Source organism: Capra hircus, chromosome 19, assembly GCF_001704415.2.
Source record: "Capra hircus breed San Clemente chromosome 19, ASM170441v1, whole genome shotgun sequence".
Lineage (NCBI taxonomy): Eukaryota > Metazoa > Chordata > Mammalia > Artiodactyla > Bovidae > Capra > Capra hircus.
In genome coordinates this window covers 50574727-50594041 of record NC_030826.1, presented here as the reverse complement: position 1 = coordinate 50594041, position 19315 = coordinate 50574727, and the positions used below count along the sequence as shown (strand labels likewise).

At 50.7% G+C, this 19315-nt stretch overlaps 1 protein-coding gene across 1 annotated transcript in view; it reads right to left on the bottom strand.

Moving 5' to 3' along the window:
• NPLOC4 (NPL4 homolog, ubiquitin recognition factor) overlaps positions 2116-19315 on the bottom strand; it is a 52752-nt gene continuing 35552 nt past the window's right edge. Inside the window, exons 13-17 of the mRNA XM_018063596.1 lie at positions 13958-14029; positions 11172-11267; positions 9933-10049; positions 8479-8581; positions 2116-4425 (exon numbers count right to left, since the gene is read on the bottom strand). Of these exons, the coding sequence (XP_017919085.1) occupies positions 4268-4425; positions 8479-8581; positions 9933-10049; positions 11172-11267; positions 13958-14029 (546 nt within the window). The 3' untranslated portion in view covers positions 2116-4267. The remainder of the gene's footprint in view (positions 4426-8478; positions 8582-9932; positions 10050-11171; positions 11268-13957; positions 14030-19315) is intronic.

Below are 19315 nucleotides of genomic sequence, written 5' to 3'. Positions count from 1 at the left end.
AGGACACTGCCGCCTCTGAACCTAACATGGACAGACGGGTCTCTTGGGTGTGTTGGTTTGATTGGACAGTGGGGAAAAGGGGTAAGCCAGAGGAATTCTGGGTTGAGGGCAGAAGACCATAAAGAAAATCACTGGTTAGGCCTTGGTAAGGGGGGCGGGTACAGCTCACCAGCAGTCATCCTGGTGGTCAGGGTGAAGACAGGGCAAGACACCTCTTCTCCCTAACCCTATCCTCCATGGCTTTGGGGAAGGGTCTGATCAGATGGCCCAAGAGTTCTCTGAATAGAGACCGAGATCAGAGTGACACCGAAAGATGCCTGCAGATAGCTCAGTTACACTCCTCTCAAGGCCAAACATCTATGAATGAAAGAGGCATCTGCGGTGGTGTGGCCAGACAGGCCAAGTTGAAGGGGCCCAGCAGCCAAGTGTTTTCTGGGCTTGAGTTAAGCTGACGTCACCAATGCTGATTTACCTACTGAAACAAGAAACCAGTGGCACAAGTTCTAATCCCCCTTGTTGAGGTTGGTGCTCAACCCCTAGGGCAGTGGAAAGCCACTGTGCTTCTGGGTTGGACCCAGCATGAGCGCACCATATGCAGTCTGTCCTTTGCCCTAAGACCAGCTCCCACTTGGCTTTTGGAATTAGAAGTGAGGACTCCTCTCAAGACACACGACTCTGAATTCCTCCTCTACCCCCCCACCCCACCCCCAAGTGCAACCTGTTCTTGGCTTGTGTTATGACCACCAATCCTTGTGGGTGACATGCCCATACCAATTTCTACTCTGATCCTCCCAGACTTCCAACACCAAGGGAACTACACTGAGATTGTCCCAGAGAAAATGACCATATGGGCAAGTGGACTGCAAGGAGATGGGCTAAGCCAGTCAGGCCTCACCACCCTGCTTCAGCCCCGACTGGCCAGGCACTGTGAAGTTGGTCACTGCTCTGCCCCACTCCCTTCGGCTTTAGAGGACTAACAGGCTCCTGGCCCCAAACCCAGGCAAACCCCACACTCTGTGATACTAGGATTTATGACCATCAACAGTCTATCCTGAACAGTGAGGGGTCCCTGAATGCTGATTGCCCTGGAGGGTAGACATGAGCAAGGGGCTTAGCCAGCTCAAGGGGTGATGCAAAGGCAGAGACCCCTCATGTGGGTGTCTCCGGAAGGCCTGTGGCAGGATGTGAGACAGCAGGGCATGCTGTGGACAGTCAGTTGGTCTCTATGCCACATGGAAGCTGTATCATCTTCCAAGGACAAACTACTGACAGACAGCACTGGGGGCGTGGTCAGGGGGGGACAGGACACAGCATGTACAGGCAGTGCCAACTGCTTCCCATAGCAACATGGAACGCCAACATGTTGAACGTGCCAAGAAAGGGGGTGGCAGGACCCTGAGTTCTATTTCCAAGCAAAGCAGTACCTTCCATTTGCTTGATTTCGAGGGGAGGGGGCTATTCCAGAACCTTGTTACTTCATAGAACCAATAAGGTCAGCAGCCTGAGCCATGCAGAAGGCAGAACACTGCCAGTAAAAGCAGGTAAACTCAGGGACAGGGCTGGAGCCGGGAGATGAGGCCACTCACCCCAGTCCAGAAGCTAAGCTGGGCCTGCCTCACCTAGGGCCCCTTGGACATCAGTGGTGGCGTTTCTCATATATGTGTTCAAGGAGCAGTGAGTCGGTGGCCAAAGGACAGTCGGCTGTAAGGTGTGTGTGAAGGCTCGACAAGTAATTCAGGCCAGGCAGCATGTCCTCTCCAGGCCTTGCTCCCTCTGCATCTGTGCAAGTTCTGGGCTTTGTCCTCCACCTGCTGCCTGGCTGCCTGCACCTGACCCACCAAAGGCCAGGAGCAGCCACATGGCTGATGGTGGGAAGGGTGCAGGAAAGGCACAGAGGCGGCCAGGCTCTGCTCTTCCCATGGACATCATGCTGGGAGCACAGGGCTAACGAGCCTGGGCAGGGGGGGGCGTCTCTATCCTTCATACTCTAAACACATCAGCAGAGGACAGTGATGTGTGGAGAGGAAGTCATCAAGTCACCCGACAAGGTAGGCAGGTCACGATCAGGGCAAGGAGAGGCCTCAGGGCCCAGGAAGGACAAACGGGGCGCTGACAGTCGCTTCAGGTGCTTTTATTGGTTCACTTGCAGGGCTGGAGTCCAGGCAACGCTACTGCAAACCCAACCGACACACACCTGCAAGACCCAAGTGGGAGCACGGGGAGCAGACTGGTCAGTGGAGGCTGGGCACCTCGTCACCCTTCGCTGAGTTATGGCGCCTGGTGGCATGAGAGGGTGTGTCCACATGAGGGCAGGTAGGATGCAGGTGGGGCTGGGGGGCCCCTCCCTTGTGTAAAAGGAGATGGCTAAGCTGCCTGGGCCTGAGTCTGCTGGCAGGGTGCCCCCACTCCTTATGCTGACCCCTGACTGTCTTTGGACAATAAAGTGCATTACTGAACAAAGAGTGACTCAAAACCAGAAGCAGAGAAATCACAACACTTTTTCTTTAGCTAAAAGACAGACGGAAATGAACTATGCAGATGCCAGAACTTCAGGGCGAGCGGGATATTGGTCGGAGAGAAGGTAAAGACCAGAACAGGTGGAGGAGGAGCGGCGGGGACCGCGTGGCCTGAGGTTAGTGCGCTCCCACTCCCCCTGCAGACTCATGTCTGATCAAAGGAGCAGGTGACCTGGGCCAGAACACGTGCCCAGCTTTCTGGCCGGCGGCCACAGATGAGCTGGGGAAACAGGGCTCTGCGCCTCGTGCCCCTACAATAGGTCCAACCCACTGGCCACTTGAGTGTCCTATGCCAGGTCAACCCAGAGGTGCCAGGCACACCCCTGCCACAAGTGAACACAACACCCAGGTGTGCTCTGTTCACAGGCCAAGGGTGAGGGAGGGTCACAGAGATTTGCATCCTGCCCTAGGACAGAGATATGAAGTCCTCAAGCAGCCTGTGTCTGGGTCCACCTCTCCTGGGGATGGGTGCAGTGCAGCTCAGAGATACAGGGTTTTTTTTTAAGGCAAAGAGGCATCAGGACATCCACAGCTCCTGGGGAAGGGCCAGACTGGAACCCAGCTGTAGAAGAAATGCGGGACCCTAGAGCACGTGCAAGGTCTGACCACCTTTGTCCTGGGATGGCCTGGACCCACACCTCAGCATAGGACCCACTTTCCAACAACCCAGCAGCAGCTCCACAGCCCTCTACAACCAGGTTCCTACTCCCTGACCTGGCTTGTAATGTGGCCTTGTCAGAGGCCAGGGTCTAGGCAGGACAAGAAGGAATGGTGTGGGGACAAAAGGGACCAGAGCTTCCGGCCCTGCCTGGGGCCACCCAGCTCACCCAACGCAGGCCTGGTCAAGTGTTGGCTGCCTGAGGGGCTGCCTGCTCAGTAGGGGACACTGCCAGGCTCCTGCTTGGTCCTGGGTCTGCAGCTGTGCCAGGCGTGTGGCCTGGCAGGAAAGTCTCAGGCACTGAGGTTCACTTGTGAGGAGACCTGACTGTGGGTCCCCCGTCCACTCACCCAGGCTGCACACACCTCCAGGAACTCATTAAAGGAGGGACGAAGGTGGAAACTAGTCTCTCTCACTCCCCTTTTACGCAGTTTTTCTTAAAAAAAAAAAAATAAATAAAAGTCTTCTGGGCAGGAATTACTGATTAACTGTTATTACAACCAAAGCAGACTTTAAAACCCCCCATGGACGCTGGGTGGGAGCAGGAAAGGGCGGGCAGCAGATTCACCTGCAGACCAGGCTGACAGGAGGCCATAAGCCCGTGGCCACACATTTCCACTGCATGATGGCTACCAGAAGGGGAAGAGGTGGCCCTCACAGGCAGGGTCTGCCCCAGAGCATCAGGGTACAGAGGTCACCAAGAGCTCCCAACCAAAAACATGGGAGGAGCAGGAACAAAAAGCATCCAAGGAAGGGGAAAAGAAAGCTGGATGGTGGCAGCGAGCCCTCCCACCCCCTCGATTCCAGGTGATGATTCAGAGGCACCTAGTCCTTCTACCACAGTGGGGGCTGCTGTGGGGCGGCCGGGTGAGGCCACACCATGCCTCCACCAGGAGACTGGTTTTAGCCCGCAGAGCACCAGCCTGATTCCCTCTCTCCAGGGAAGCCTGGTGCTGAGAAGCTTCCTGGGTCAGAGACCCCAGGGCAGCCGCCCCCTTGCCTTCAGGGCTGCTGAGGTGGGGCACGGTCACAACAATCTCGGCTTCCGAGAGGGCTGGGGTGGGCCCAGTCCCGCCAGCAGGGCCCGGGAGCCCTAGGTCCTGGGGAGGCTGCACATCTCGCAGTGGCCGGTGCCCGGCTGGTTCATGAAGGTGCAGTGCTGACAGGCCCACATGGCAGATGAGGCGGCATGTGTGGAGCCCCCGACGGCTCCGTACTCTTGGAGGCCCGGAAGCTGCACACCAACTGTGCCTGTGGGGCAAGAAGAGAAGCAGTATTCATCCATTTTGCACAGGGAAGATGCCCCACCCCGTCTGAGAGTTCTGCACGGCTGCTCATCAGGACAGGAGTGGACCTGAAAAGCAACTGCCATGGGCGTGGACGAACGCGGCTTGAGAGCCCCCACCTTGGGTCCCCTGCTCGCTCTCACACACAGAGCCCCGCTAAGGAAAGCTGCTGTCTGCTGAGCAGGAAGCTGCCGGCTGTGGCCACTCACGCACCTGCTCACTGCCCCCAACCAGCTGTGTCAATGGCTCCTTCCTTTTCACTGCTGAGGAGCAGTATGTGGTGTGAAGAGCATCTCCGGTTATCTGTCTCCCTCCTGATGCACACTTGGGTCACTGCCAGTTTTAAGCTATTGTGAACAAAGCTGCCATGAATATTCTTAACACAAATCTTCGTGCAGATCTGTGTTTGCCTGTCTCTCGGGTAGCAGTGGGCTGGCTGGGTCATCCTTACCAGGGCGTGGGAGAGGCTCCAGCTGCTCTGGGAGTGTGTGAGCACGCCATGCAGCCAGTGTCTGCATCTCATCTCACAGCATGTAATGGTAGCTTATTTACTTTCCACTTTTCTGATGACTGATGGTGACCTTACTGAAGCTCTTTTTGTGGAACATCTTCTATGGCTTATCTTCTCCTAGTCTGTACCTTGCCTTTTCAAGTTTTAGACAACATTTCTTCACGAGCCCAAGTGTTTCATTCTGATAAAGTCCACCTGACCAATCTTATAGTCAGTGTTTTTCTGTCCTACCTTCAAGGTCCTGAACATGTTCAACTTTTTTTTTTTTTTTTAACATATATCTTTATAGTTGTAGATCTTACCATTAGGTCTATCAGCCTGTGATAGACCTAATGTCCCAGCCTGTATTGATTTTTTGTTTCTTTGATTAAAAAAAAAAAAATCTTTAGCTTCTGCTGTTGCAGCACACAGGCTCAGGAGCTGCAGCTCTCCAGACCTAGAGCTCATGGGCTTCAATATCTGTGGCACACAGGCTGTTGCTCCACAGCATTTAGAATCTTCCTGAACCAGGGACTGAACCCGGTGTCCCCTGCACTGGCAGGCAGATTCTTAGCCACTGTACCACCAGGGAAATCCCGTGTTGGTTTTTATATATGAGGTGTACTGCAGAAGTCCAAGTTCATTTTACCCACACAGACACCCATTTGCTTCAACATGTTTTCCTAAAAAGGGTGTATCTCACGTAATCATTCAGGTGCCTTGTTATCACCCAATTCTCAACTCTCCATCTGGCCCATCAGCCTATTTATTCTCATGCCAACAGCACCCTGTTTTAACCATGGCAGCCTTACTATTGAAATCAGACAGTCCACATCCTCCAGCTTCATTTTTAAAAAATATATTTAGTTACTTGGCTGCACCAGGTCTTAGTTGTGGCACGTGGGACCTTCGATTTTCACTGCAGCATACAGGATCTTTAGCTGTGGCATGCCAACTCTTAGCTGCAGCATGTGAGTTCTAGTTCTCTGACCAGGGATCGAACTTGGACCCTCTGCGCTGGGAATGCAGAGTCCAATGGCACCCAACTCCAGTACTCTTGCCTGGAAAATCCCATGGATGGAGGAGCCTGGTGGGCTGTAGTCCATGGGGTCGCTAAGAGTCGGACACGACTGAGTGACTTCACTTTCACTTTTTACTTTCATGCATTGGAGAAGGAAATGGCAACCCACTCCAGTGTTCCTGCCTGGAGAATCCCAGGGATGGGGGAGCCTGGTGGGCTGCTGTCCATGGGGTCGCACAGAATCAGACACGACTGAAGTGACTTAGCAGCAGCAGCAGCCACTGGACCACCTAGAAGTCTCTTCTTTTTTCATGATTGTTTTCTAGGCCCTCTGCACCCCCAGATAAATTTTACAACTTTTCCCTCCTCTCTTCCCTTGCAAAATAAATATGTCTAAGGGGAATGATGATTGAGATTGTACCAATTAATTTTGGGAAAACTGACATCTTAGAAATATCTTGCCTTCCAGTCCAGAACAATGGTATTTCTTTACGATCTATTTAGCTCTTCTGGCAAAGTGTCAGCTTTCAGCAGAGAGCTCTTACATGGCACCAGTAGACTGTGTCACGAGATCGCTCGTGTTCTGTGACCCTGCATCTGCAAAGGGTACTCCATTGCTAATTTACGTTACCAACCCCTGTGCAGTGAGCAGAGTTCTTTGAGTAGTGTATCTGTTGACAGCATTTGACAACCACACAGCACGTTTTAGCAAAGTGACAGGCACTTTCCCAGTAGAGGCTCCAGGCAGTGGGTCCAGACCATATCATCCTGCTGCTGTGAGACTGATGCTTGAATAGGTTTGGGTTTCTTCCCACCTAAGTATGAGGCGTGGAGCCAATGGGACCCAGCTCCTATGGGGTCACCAGCTTTTCATTAGTTTCTAGTGAGGATGGCAAGGCACACCACATGCTCAGACTGAATCCTTTCCTGATCTAGTTTTCTTTTCTCCCAACTGGGCCAGTGCTTATCTAGGAAAACCTCTTGGTCAAGCCACTCTCCTTTCCCAGCTTCCCTGTGTGCTCTTTCTGGAGCTCTCTTTTTAGAGAGAGGGTTCCAAACCACTAAAGCTGCTGCAGTCAATGTTTCTGTGTGAGGCATCTGAAGAATAACACCAGGAGCTGGAAGAGCCCAGTACGTGGGAGAGCCGGACCAGGAGCTGAGACCCTGGCCAGCAACTCACACTGTCCACCCAAGGACATGAGGCCATGGGCTTCACTGTAGGAATTTGGTGACGACATTGGGTCCTCTGTTTCAGAACGTGAGGGCAAGAATTAGATGGCACGTCCAGCTCTTTTACCGTTTGGCTGTCAGAATCATATAAAAAGAAAACTTAAACAGAACAGTAACACGGTGAATTCCAAGGCTCCTCAACCCCTGAACTTCCAGGTACTCAGTGTAGAGAAAGTAAGAACCCCATGGGGTTCCCTGTGGCTTGGGTTCCACTGAGGGTTTCCTGACTAACTCTGGCCCTCCAGATTGAGAAAATGTTTAAACACTTTTTAATATGTACTTTCAGGTGTGTTTTCAGGGGGCACTGCAGTTCTTCTCGAAGCCACAGAGCAAAGGGCCACCAGGGTCACCACCCTCTCGAGCTCTTGGCGAGGGCGCTGGGAGTATGGGAGCAGCTGGATGGAGGCTGATGGATGGAGGCTCTCACTCTGAAGACACAAGATCCCCTAATTCTATTCTCTTTTCCTCCTTCTCCACCAAGAATACTCTGAGGATTGATGGGGAAAGGGGAACAGAAAAGCCTGAGGAGCCCAAAAGCTCTCTGCACTCAGCACTTAGGTGAGTGTGAAATTCCTGTTCACCTAAAACAATGACTTTCAAACTACTCCTCTGGAGCCGATTATACAGAGTGAAGTAAGCCAGAAAGAAAAACACCAATATAGTATACTAACACATATATATGGAATTTAGGAAGATGGCAATGACGACCCTGTATGCAAGACAGGAAAAAAGACACAGATGTGTATAACGGACTTTTGGACTCAGAGGGAGAGGGAGAGGGTGGGATGATTTGGGAGAATGGCATTCTAACATGTATACTATCATGTAAGAATTGAATCACCAGTCTATGTCTGACGCAGGATACAGCATGCTTGGGGCTGGTGCATGGGGATGACCCAGGGAGATGTTATGGGGAGGGAGGTGGGAGGGGGGTTCACGTTTGGGAAAGCATGTAAGAATTAAAGATTTTAAAATTTAAAAAATAAAAAACTATAATTTAAAAAAAAAAAAAAAAACTACTCCTAAGATGCTTAAAGAATCATGTACAAAAATCCATAGAACTGTGTACCCAAAATGTGTGGCCTTAACACATATGTTACAGTGATAAAAACACCTGTGGGCCCCAGCAAAGGTCTGTCTGTGCTTGTTCCACTGCCCATGATGCCATCAGGATACATTTGGGGTCCGGTTTCCAGGGCCCAGGAAGAAGTACTGGGCCCTGAAGGGCAGGAGTCTGAACCCTGGTCATGGGGGTTGCAGGAGGGGAGGACACTTACTGCAGAGCTGCTCAATGGTGGCCCATTGCTCAGACTTCTTCCAGGTCTGGGCAAGCTCCTCGTTTCTGGTCCTCACAGCCTCCAGCAACAAGCTAATGCTGTCCTGCAAGAAGCCAGAAAGATTCCAACTCGCTTCACTGACAGTGGACAGACTTGCTCACAAGATTTTCCTCCCCAGTATCAAGACACACTTAAGGGAGAATTGTGAAAATCTCCCAGGCTGTCACATGAAACGCGAAACAACACACACTTAGTCTATAAAGGCAAGTGCTAAATTGAACTAAAGTGTAAATTCTTCCCAGAGAGCCCCAAGGTGAACACTGTGCTGCTCTCTCCTGGGCTGCCTGCTCCACCCCCTAGGCAGTCACAGCTCACAGGCCTTCTCCTGAGGGCCTGGGCAGACAGGCAGGAGCCCCGTGGCCATGAGGCCCACCCTCATCCCTCTCGCCTCCCTCAGTCCTCTGTCTTCATCGCGTCTCTATCTCAGTGCGCTTCGCAACCCAGAACTCCAGGGCAAAAGTGCAGAGAACTGAATAGCGTTTATAATTAGAAACTTACAAAGCCTTCCAGGGCCTCTCAGGCAGTACCTTCAGAAAATGCTTCCTAACAGATGACTGCAACAACAGCACAGTTTCCAGTGAGAAGGCCCTAAGCTCTCACCACCTTCCCAACCGGACAGGCAGCAGCTGAGCCTGGGACTGGAGCTGCAACTCTCTGGGCTAAACAGGGAAGGCAAAGCTAGTGTGAAGCCTCAGAATGCCCAGTGTCAAGTATCACAAGTGAGCAGTCTGGACAAAAACAAACACAAGATCAACCCAGCAGGACACAAGAACAGCTACAGAAAAGCAGTGGGAGGAAGGGGCCTCGCCCTTCTATTCTGTCTCCTTGTAGAAATGTGTTTCTCTGGGTCTCAGGCAGAAAAAGGGCCAAAGTAAAAGGACAGCCACAACACAACCCATGCAAGAGGCTTCCTGACTGGACCTGCTGCTCCTGTGCTGCTCAGAAAGCAGCTGCCATCTGTAACACTTCGCCCTCATCTCCCCACAAAGTATGTCTTAAAAACGCCAACTGTGCAGCTGTGCGCCTGGGGCCTGGATGCTGGCCAACCTTCTGGGCCAAGGTGATAAACCAGAGCTGATTCGGGAGAAGGGGGGATCAGGAAGAAGCAGAGGCTGGGGTTCTCAAACTGTTCCAACAGGAACTTTTTAACTGTGGATTTCTAATGCTTCCCTTAGAAGCTAAGTGGCTTCTGCATCCCATATGATTTGTCCTCTGTCATGGAGGGCAGACACTTTTGAACAAGCTATTCTAGTGCAAACTCTAAAACTGAGAAAGTCACCTATCCAGGCCCTTGTGCAAAGTTGCTGCCCACAGGACAGGTTAAGGGGGCCTTAGCTGCTCCGGTGCTGCCCAGAGTGCTCCAGTCTGAGGACAGAAGCCCACCTGGCTCGTACCTGCAGAGGCATGACGTCGTTGGTGACCAGAAACAGCAGGAGGTGGAAATCCGAGATAGTGTCCAGGAACACAGATGAGGTGTTCTGGGACAGGTAGGTGGCCAGGCTGTGGAAATCCTAGAGATCCAGGTAAGAGGGGGAGGAGGAGACAGACACAAGCACCCGTTGGTCCCAGGTCAGAGTTGGAGGAGAGCCACTGTCCTACAAAGATGAGACTGAGCACATTGAGCGCTGAGGGACGGCCCACCCCCTCTCCTTCTAGAACCATTTACTGGGAGCCAGGGGTTGAGGAACGCAGCTGCAGAGGAAAACTTCCAGGAAAACACTGGGGACATCTGACTTATGGAAGAGTACTGACCCAGCTGTGAGACACATTCAAACTCACCTCTGGGGAGGAGTGGGAGTGGGAAGGGCCACGTGGTGCTGCGAGAAGCCCTGTCTGTCCGGGTGCACTGTTGACCAGGGCAGCAGAGTGGTGAGGAACAGGAATTGGGGCAGAGGGATGGGGGGACTATATGACACTAACACTTTCAATGGGACTGAAGCAGGCCGTTCAAGGGTGCTACCCCAGTCAGTGGCCCTGCTCCTCCACCAGCACCTGGCCAGGTGGGCGGTGAGGAAACCAAAGTATCGGAGAGGTGCTGGACACGAGTCACTGTTTCAGAAGAAATTCTCAATGCAGACATTCTTTAACCAGGCCCCTTTCTGCAGTGCCTGTGATCAACTTGGGATGTGTGCTCACAGGCCACTGACGTGAGGACAAGGCAGTCATGGCAGTTCTGACTAGCCTGATGTGCAGGTGAGAGCCGAGGTGGCCAGGCCACAAGAGGCCCCATGGCTTGGATGGTGCCAGAGAAACGTGGCAAGGTGACGAGGTAGGGGGCAGAGCACACAGCAAAGCAAGACACCGCCACAAAAGACGGCGCTTAACAACAATCAATAACCTTGCTGGAAGAGGACATAAAGTGACCGATAAAACAGGCCCCCTGAGAATGGTCCTTCCGGCAAATCCACAGGCCTGAGGACTTAGTGGGATTTGCCTCTATGCTCATCCACTGCCCCTGCCCTGGAGAGGGCTCATGCGATCAGCAGTATCTTAGAAAAAAGCCTAACCAGGCTTTGTCACAAGAACGAATGAGCAGAGTCAGAAACCTTGATACTTTCTGGAAAAATAATAGTGACACTAGATAAACAAGCAGCAGCGACTTTAAATTATGTTTCTAAAGACAAAGAGCTTACCTGTGTCTCACCCAGTACATCCCGGTTTTCAATGGGAAATGGATTTTGTGAAATAGAAAAAGTATAAACTGGATCCTTGGGGAAAGTTGTTGTGATCTAATGAACAAAAACACAAACCCATGATAAATTAATTGTGTCGTAAACAGGGATGTGGGCCCTAAGCACACCAATCCTTGGAGCCCCGAGCTGCTCACAGGAGCAAAGTCCTAACTGTTCTACCCTGAATGGGATGCTTAGCTCCTAGGACAGCCCCTAAATGAAAATTCTGAAACTGTGACTCTCAAATAAATAATCATTTTTCATAGCTGGTAAGACTGTGGTACCCGTGGGCAGTTTCCTAACTCCATCTCCACTGGAACGGCCGCTCAGCTGCTCTCCCGCTGCCAAGGGGGAGCTAGAGGGTGGGCCACGGGAGAGAGCAGAGGCATGAGCGCCATCTCAGGAGCCAACTCTGTTCCAACCACCATGTCTGGAGGGCAAGTGCAGAACCAGCTCCTGATGGTTTTGAAAGCCACGGTGCCCTCCAGCGAGCTGGCTGAGGCCCCTTCCAATTCCCAGGCACCACTCCATGGAGCTAGGGCATGACCAGGCAGGAAGAGAAGCAAGGCTGGGGAGATGCAGGGCATGGCTCTCCCCTGAAGATGGCTGGAGTCAGGAGCTTGCATCCAAAGGGGAGCTGAAGCCCTGCAGTGCCTCAGACGTGCTTCAGAAACGAAGAGAGGGCATTTAAAATTCAAAATCAATAGAAGCTACAGGGACAGTGGCAAATGTGCAAAAAATCAATACAAATACAGTTTCTCATTCCTCCTGGCAGGTGCCCCACCCCAAACACACCCAAGTGTGCACCACCATCAGCCATCTTTTGGTTGACGCAGCTCTTCCCCTGCAATATGACACTAGCAGCAGATTACACCTCGTCCAGATTTAGCACAGCTATTCTGGTTCCTTCGGGACTATTTCTAAAGAATGAAAATGTGGCTCTGGCCTGTTTTCTGCATCAGTGAAGGCAGCGAGCTGTGCCAGGCTGGCTGGCCCAGGACCCGCTGTGCCCGTGCCAGCGCTGTGACAGTGAGCTGAGCTGTCAGCAGCGCCTTCACTCGAGCCCTGCTGGCCTTTTATGGATGAGACCACGTGGCCTCGGGGCACAGGGTGTGAACTCAGCACAGCGCCAAGTCCTCCTGTGAGGCCTCGCTTGGTTCATCTGAGAGATACGGAGACCAGAGAGCCCATGCCTCCTAAGGCTGTGTGAGGATCAAGTGTGCCCAGACGTGTGGAGCCCACAGAATGGGCAGCACACATGGGGCTCAGTCTCAGCTGCCGTCACGATTCTAGAGATGGCGGAGGGGCCACCTCACTGCAGAGACAAGGCCTGTGGCAGGCTCACAGCCCTCCCTTTGGAAGGCAGATATAGGAGTGGACCAGCAACAACAGAAAACCCACTAGTAAGTAAATGAAGAATTAAGGGAAGTATTTGTTAGACCTGTAACTGCCCGTTGGAGAACTTCAGAGCCAAGTTCACATAGCAGTCTGACTATCCCAGAAATCCAGGGGAGAGGATGCAGGGTGTCAAGCACTTTATTTTGTGCTCAAACCCTCTCCCCACCCAGCCTGCCTGGCAGACACCCCCCTACATGCGAAGCACCTCCACAGAAGGCCTGAACGGCTGCCTGACCACGAGGCTTATTTAAAGTCACTGAATGTGCTGATCAGGTGGGGGTGTGGGGTCGGGTGAGGAGTGAGCACGCCTGTCTGGACACCTGCTCCAACCTCCTTCCACAGGAAGAGAGCACGTGAGTATCACAGGGTAGAATGTTTCCCCATCAACCAAACGCTACTGCAACAGCACTAAGGCAAGAGCTTAGCTCCTTCGTGAAAGGGAACGGGTAGGGAGGCCACTGGGAAAGAAGACCTCAGGAAGCTGGCTTTAAATCACGCAGACTCCTCCTAAGTGTATGCTCTATCAATCTGTTTTCATCTTAATTACACCCTAGGTAGTCTAAAAAGCAGATGCCTTTATGGCCTAGGTAATAAATATGTTCTCGGGAGCTGTCAGTTGGAATGGAGCGTTGGCGGGCTCGGCTCACAGGGACCCGCTGCTCCAAATGCAATGATACTTTACAGCCTGAATCACATGCCTGTCCAAATGCAACCTGAATTCATCCTGGCAGGCAGCAGTTAGGAAAGGAGCCACCTCCTGTACCCTGTGGACAGAGCGCTGACTGCAGCAAATGCATCAGGCTCTGGTCCTGCAGCATGTGTTGCCCTCTGCCCGTGACCACATCTCCATGAGGAGCCTCCAGAAAGGAGCCGCGGCTTGGGGAAGGTGTGCCAGTAACCAGGAGCCTTCCTGGCTCCTAGAGTGCCCTCCCAGAGACCGTGCTATCCCTCACTCAAGGGCAGAGTCCGGCTATGTTCCCTAAGGATCGACTTGCAGCAGCCCACCATGAGCCTGGCTGTGGCGGCCATTGTGGCAGCCACTGTGGCCAGGGCAGAACCTGCGCACAGAGCCAGGGAGAGGCTCGCTGACCTCTGGGGCTGCTTGGCCCAGTCGGCAGTCCTCTGCTGCACTGTAGGCTGGGAGAAGTGAACCCCTTAAGCTGTTTTTAAGGAAATAAAAAATGAAAAGCCCTTAAGGTTTCTAGCTTTTCAGGGATGCCAGAAGCTCAGTGACTCAAACATCTCTGGGTGGCTATTCTATGCAGGCAGCGGGGCAGGTGTTCAAGCGGCGCCCTCTCAAGGCCTCCCCCAGCCGTCCTGACCTCCGCAGGGAGATGACACACACTTACGTCTATGATCAGATACTCCACAGGCAAGGGGCGGGCCAGCTGGGTGATCTCGTTGCCAAACTTGTCTATGTCCTGAAACAGGAGACAAAGGTCCAGGGTGTGAGTGCTGACCTGTGATGGGTTTTCCGTCCACATGCTTGTCTCACTCCTTAAATTACTACAATTCCTATTGAAGTGTTTGAAAAAGCAGAGAAGGAAATGGGCACATTTTTGCCATGACTCCACCTTCCAGCATTTCTTGGAGGCCACGACTCAAGAAAGTAGACTTGCTCTCAGCCACAGGTGTCTCGCCCCCCAGCCTGGTGCTGAAGCGGTGGGAGATGGACCCCAGCTCCCTTGGGGACAGATTCCTGGAAACAACCCCCCACCACCAGGCCACATCTGTGCCCCCCGCCTTCTCTATAAGCTCTCCCAGTCTCATATCTGAATGCTAACTCTTAACAACCTCCCTCACACCTTTGAAAACCCAACTTCATGGAAACTTAATCCTTACACATTAACAAAATAAACACACACACACACACACGAGTACACATACTACTATGCAAACATGAAAACCCCACCGCCAATCTGTCAAAGTCTAAACTTGTTTTGCTTTGTCAGATGCACGGAACATAAAGTTTAATTATGGGGAAAAATGGCCAGCATATGTTCATTAATCATAAAATGACAATTAGATCTGATTTATGTCAAACATGCTGAGTTCAAACAGAGCTCTCGAAATAAATTCATAAGAACCAACGCTTTTCATTAAAGATTCCGCAAGAGAGGGTCATATTTTCTATCTAACTCATCACTTAACATTATATAAATCATTCACTGAGTCATATATAAATTAGACATCCATAATTTCCAATTATGGGACCTTACATAAAAGTTTATGTTTATTAAAGCTCTCAAACCCTATTGGATGCCAAGCAGACCACCCTGGGACATGCAGGTGACGCAGTGCCACCCCAGCACATCACACCTTTTGGGGATGTCAGAGGCCCACGCCGTCTTTTGAGACAACGTTCACAGGCTGTCCTGCGTTAAACCAAGTCTGTTATCCTAACGAGAAGTCTAGAGGCTCCATGCAGCCCTGCTCCTTTTTTTCTTCCAGATATTAAACTCTTTGGTCCACAGCACATCTCAGATTACCCACACCTTCCCTACCTTTTCTCAGTTCACAACCCAGAGAGCTGCTAGCAAGCATGTGCCCCTCTGCCCTTCCAGAAAATGGTTCAAACACATCTAGCCAGCCACACAGGGAGTAAGACCACAAGCAGAGGACAGGTTCCTGGAAACAATGCCCATTCTGTCTGTGTGTTCTCCTCAGAAGCTAGAATCCTGTCCCCTCCACCTGGGCAAGAGTCCTTGGTCTCTCCGCACGCTCACTGCTGCAGCATATGAAGCAGGCCTGGCTTTCGGTGGCTCTATCAGCTTTGACACTGGCAGCACAAGACATGAGGCTTGCTGAATGGGTCCTGGGCCCCCAAAGTGGTAGTTTTTCAATGGAGGAAACATGGTAGGAGGCAGGAATCAAACCCAATCAAACTACATCACCATTTCCAAAAATACATGCTTGCCCCTACAAGAAACAACCTGCAACAACTCACACATAATTAGCCCGTCTGGAATTCATCTTCAAATCTAATTAAGCTCTAATATGCAGAGACATTTTCACAGCACCTGTTCGCTTTAATCTTCCCCTCTAGGGATGTTGCTTGCTAAATGCCCCCCTCTCTTTTTTGTGTGTCATGCGATTCTCTTTCAGATTTAACTACCCCACTGTACCCTTCTGCTCCCCAAGAAAATAAAGGTGCTGCATCCCCCTCTCTTCCCCGGAGGAAAAGCAGGTACTTTCTATCTCTCCCCCATGCTTTCACGCAAATGTTTTTGCCAGCCAAGCCCTAGCCCCACACACCATTTTAAAAGGCAATTACTTTTTATGGGCGTTAGCAAATGTCAGGCAGAATACACTAGGAGGAAGACATCTTAATCCTAAGTTTGGCAGCCACCAAAGTGTCAGCAGTTTTATCTCCACCTGGAGCAAGACACTGGGAGAGTCAGAAATCGAGGTCCCTGACGCCTTGCTACCTCCCATCGGTCATGTCTACGAAACGTCAATGAGAAATCCAGGGATCTCTGTCTCTGTTAGCTCAGAGGCAAGCAGGCTTTGTGCCAGGACAACAGCAAAGTCCACTTACTGGGTGGCACCAGCTTGCTTTGGAAAAGGTAAATGAAATCCTTCAGGTAATGCTTTTCTCCTTAAAGAACTTGCAAGAAGACTAAGTGAAACGAGCAGCTTGATCTGAGACTTCACAGGATAAAGTAAGAAAAAACAACATTTTCAGGACAAAGTCTCTTAAAGAATCACCATTTAGGAAGCAGTCCAGTTGATAAGCACCTAAAGAGCACCTGTTAGAAGCAAAAGACCAGCAGAGCCTGGTCCAGGCTTGACAGCGTGTGCATGCACCCAGCAGGCCCCAGAGCATGCGGAGGGCACAAACGGGTGTGAGGACAAGCTGCTCTACCCGAGATCTAACAGCCAGGAGGGGCAGAGGGCAGGGGGGACAGCAGCTGTGTCCACTTTAGACTCCAGATCTCAGTTCCAGGACTCATGGGCTCTGCTCTTCCGCAGCCCTGCCACCCAGGGTGTGCACGTCCAGCTCCATTTCCACCCCTGTGGGGATCTGACCACAGACTTGTCATCTCCAGCTCAACGGAAAGAATGAAAGCCAAGCTCACAGGTCTCAGAGACTACAAAATCCTTTTCCCTAGACTGGGATGTTATTCTCGTATGTTGTTGCTCAGTTTCTGCTCTTGCTGGCAATTTCTTGGTTCCTTGATACATTTTCCTGAATAATGCTGGAGGCAAACATAATCTCCTGTGATGAAAACATTCGTTTAGAATTCCCTGGCAGTCTAGTTGTTAGGACTTGGTGCTTTCACTGCCAGGACTCAGGTTCAATCCCTAGTTGGGGAACTAAGATCCTGCAAGCCAAGTGGCACAGCCAAATATAAAAGAAATCTTTAAAAATTAATAGGCAAAAGATAAAACATTTGCTTTAAAAAGTTGAATAGTGCAGAGTCTTGCCCTAACAAATATAAAACTGTTATTATGAAACTACAATAAATAGGTAAATAATGGATAAACATTACAAATCTCAATGCAAAATTAAATCAAAAAGCACTGAAACAAAATATAAGTAAATAGATAGCTTTAAGTAAAGAATTAGCTAAGTATGATGACAAAAGCAGGAATTACAATTTTAAAAGATTAAGGTATCTCTGAATCAGAAAATGTTAGAACTTCCTTTGTATGTAAAGTTAAAGAAATGATATATATGACAAAGGGTTTACGTATAAAGACCCCTCAAAAATGAATGCAAAAATGATGAATCGCTTTACGAATACCTCAGGGCACAGAGAGGCAATTCACAGAGAAAACAGCAATGCACTGAAGAGACTTGGGGCAGAGTGAGTGCAGAGCATGGGGTCCCGAGAGCAGGGCCCAGGCAGGCGAGCGGACGAGCACAGGGCTGGTCTGCAGCACAGCCTGCTGTAGCCTTCTCGGGGGAGCTTTGGAAGACCACATGAAACACCTGAAATATAGGTTAACCTTTGACAAAACAATGCTGGTGGTTTGCTCGGAATGTCCTAAGTAACTCAGAACACACATGGAGTGAGCTCCGCGATGAGTCACAGAGCACGGCTAGTCAGTGCCAGATGCTACGACAACCCCATGCTGGGCTGAGGACAGGTGGGTAAATGATGGGTGGGACAGAGAGGACTCCACAGGCCCCCAGAGCGTGCTGATCCCCTCCACAGCCATGACACCCAGTTGCCTGTGTGCTCTCTCCTCCCCACCGCAGCCACCTGTCAGCTCTTCCAGATCCTCATCACTGAGGCCACAGCCACCTCATGCCGGGAGGATCCACCTTGCCACCCCCCTGCCTGGGCAGCCACCTAAGAGCAGCATTCCCTGGGGTCTCTAAGACCCTCCCTGTCCACTGAACAGCCCACCTTCTCTCCTCTACTTCCAGGGCTTTAATCTGGGGTGTCTCGGCAGATAACCCTGAAGAGGCACTCTTGGTTGGCACCTCTCGCCTTCCTTCCTGTCCCACCGCATCCTAAGACACAGGCACCTCTCCCCACCATGACAGGAGGTGCTCCCCAGCCATTCTTTCACTGGCTCCACAGAGCTTCCCATGACAAACAGATCAGAGCTGCAGACAAAGGTGGACCCTCAAGCCCTCCAGCCCTGCCCTCTGTGCGGACCCGCATACAAATGTGTGTACATACACGCACCAACATCTACAGCAGTTGGGATTTTTACTATACATACAGGTACCTTTTATTCTTTAAATATATTTATTTATTGAGCTGCGCCAGGTCTTAGTTGTGGCATGTGGGATCTAGTTCCCTGACCAGGGACTGAACCCAGGCCCCCTGCACTGAGAGCACAGTCTTAGCTGCTGAGCCACCAGAGTAGTCCCATACAGATACACTTTAAATTTTACTTCATGAGTTTTATCGCGTATCTTCACATAACTTTCAAACACATTTTTAGTGATCACAGAATATCCCACCATATAGATGTATAATTTAATGTTCCCATTACTAGACTTTTAGATTGCTTTAAGTTCTTGTTACCACAGATAACACCATGATGAACAGCCTTAGACAAACACGGGTATGTGTCCTGTTTACAAGGTATATTTTAAATCAACCCCAAAGCCCACAGGAGGACTAAAAGGATTACTTAAATGTTTGCTTTCATAGGTCTCTTTGCTCAAACTGATATTTTCCTGAAATGTATGAGAAATGAGTGTCTCAACTCCTATAGGGCTATAAACAATTCTGAGAAGCCCTTCTAGACTGCTCTCACTAACGGGCATGTAAGCAATCTAAGAAAACAGCAGCATGATTAAGGAAATAATATGTTCCGGGACAAAAGGAGCTCTCTTCTTAAGGGGAGGAAACTTACAACAAGAAATGGAAATAAACAGCAAATTTCCAACATGATAAAGGGTACAAAGAAACAACACACAAAAAAGCCCCACAGCAAACTCACAGTTAATGATGAAATCCTGAAAACACATCTTTTACAATTAAAAACCAGACAAAAGCACTGGTTACTCAATACTTCCAAAAGCCCTCGCCAGCACGAGGAGCCAAAACGAAGGGAAGAATCAAAATTCCTCCATAGTGCAGAGAACCCAGAACACACGTACAAATTAGAGGAACAAGTAACAGAGAGCTGAACTGCCAAGCCGGTGCTTACTGCAGTATGCAGAAAGTATAAAGTACCCAGGATCAATCTAACAAACAATGGACCAAACCTTCAATGAAAAAAATCCTGACTTTCTGAGA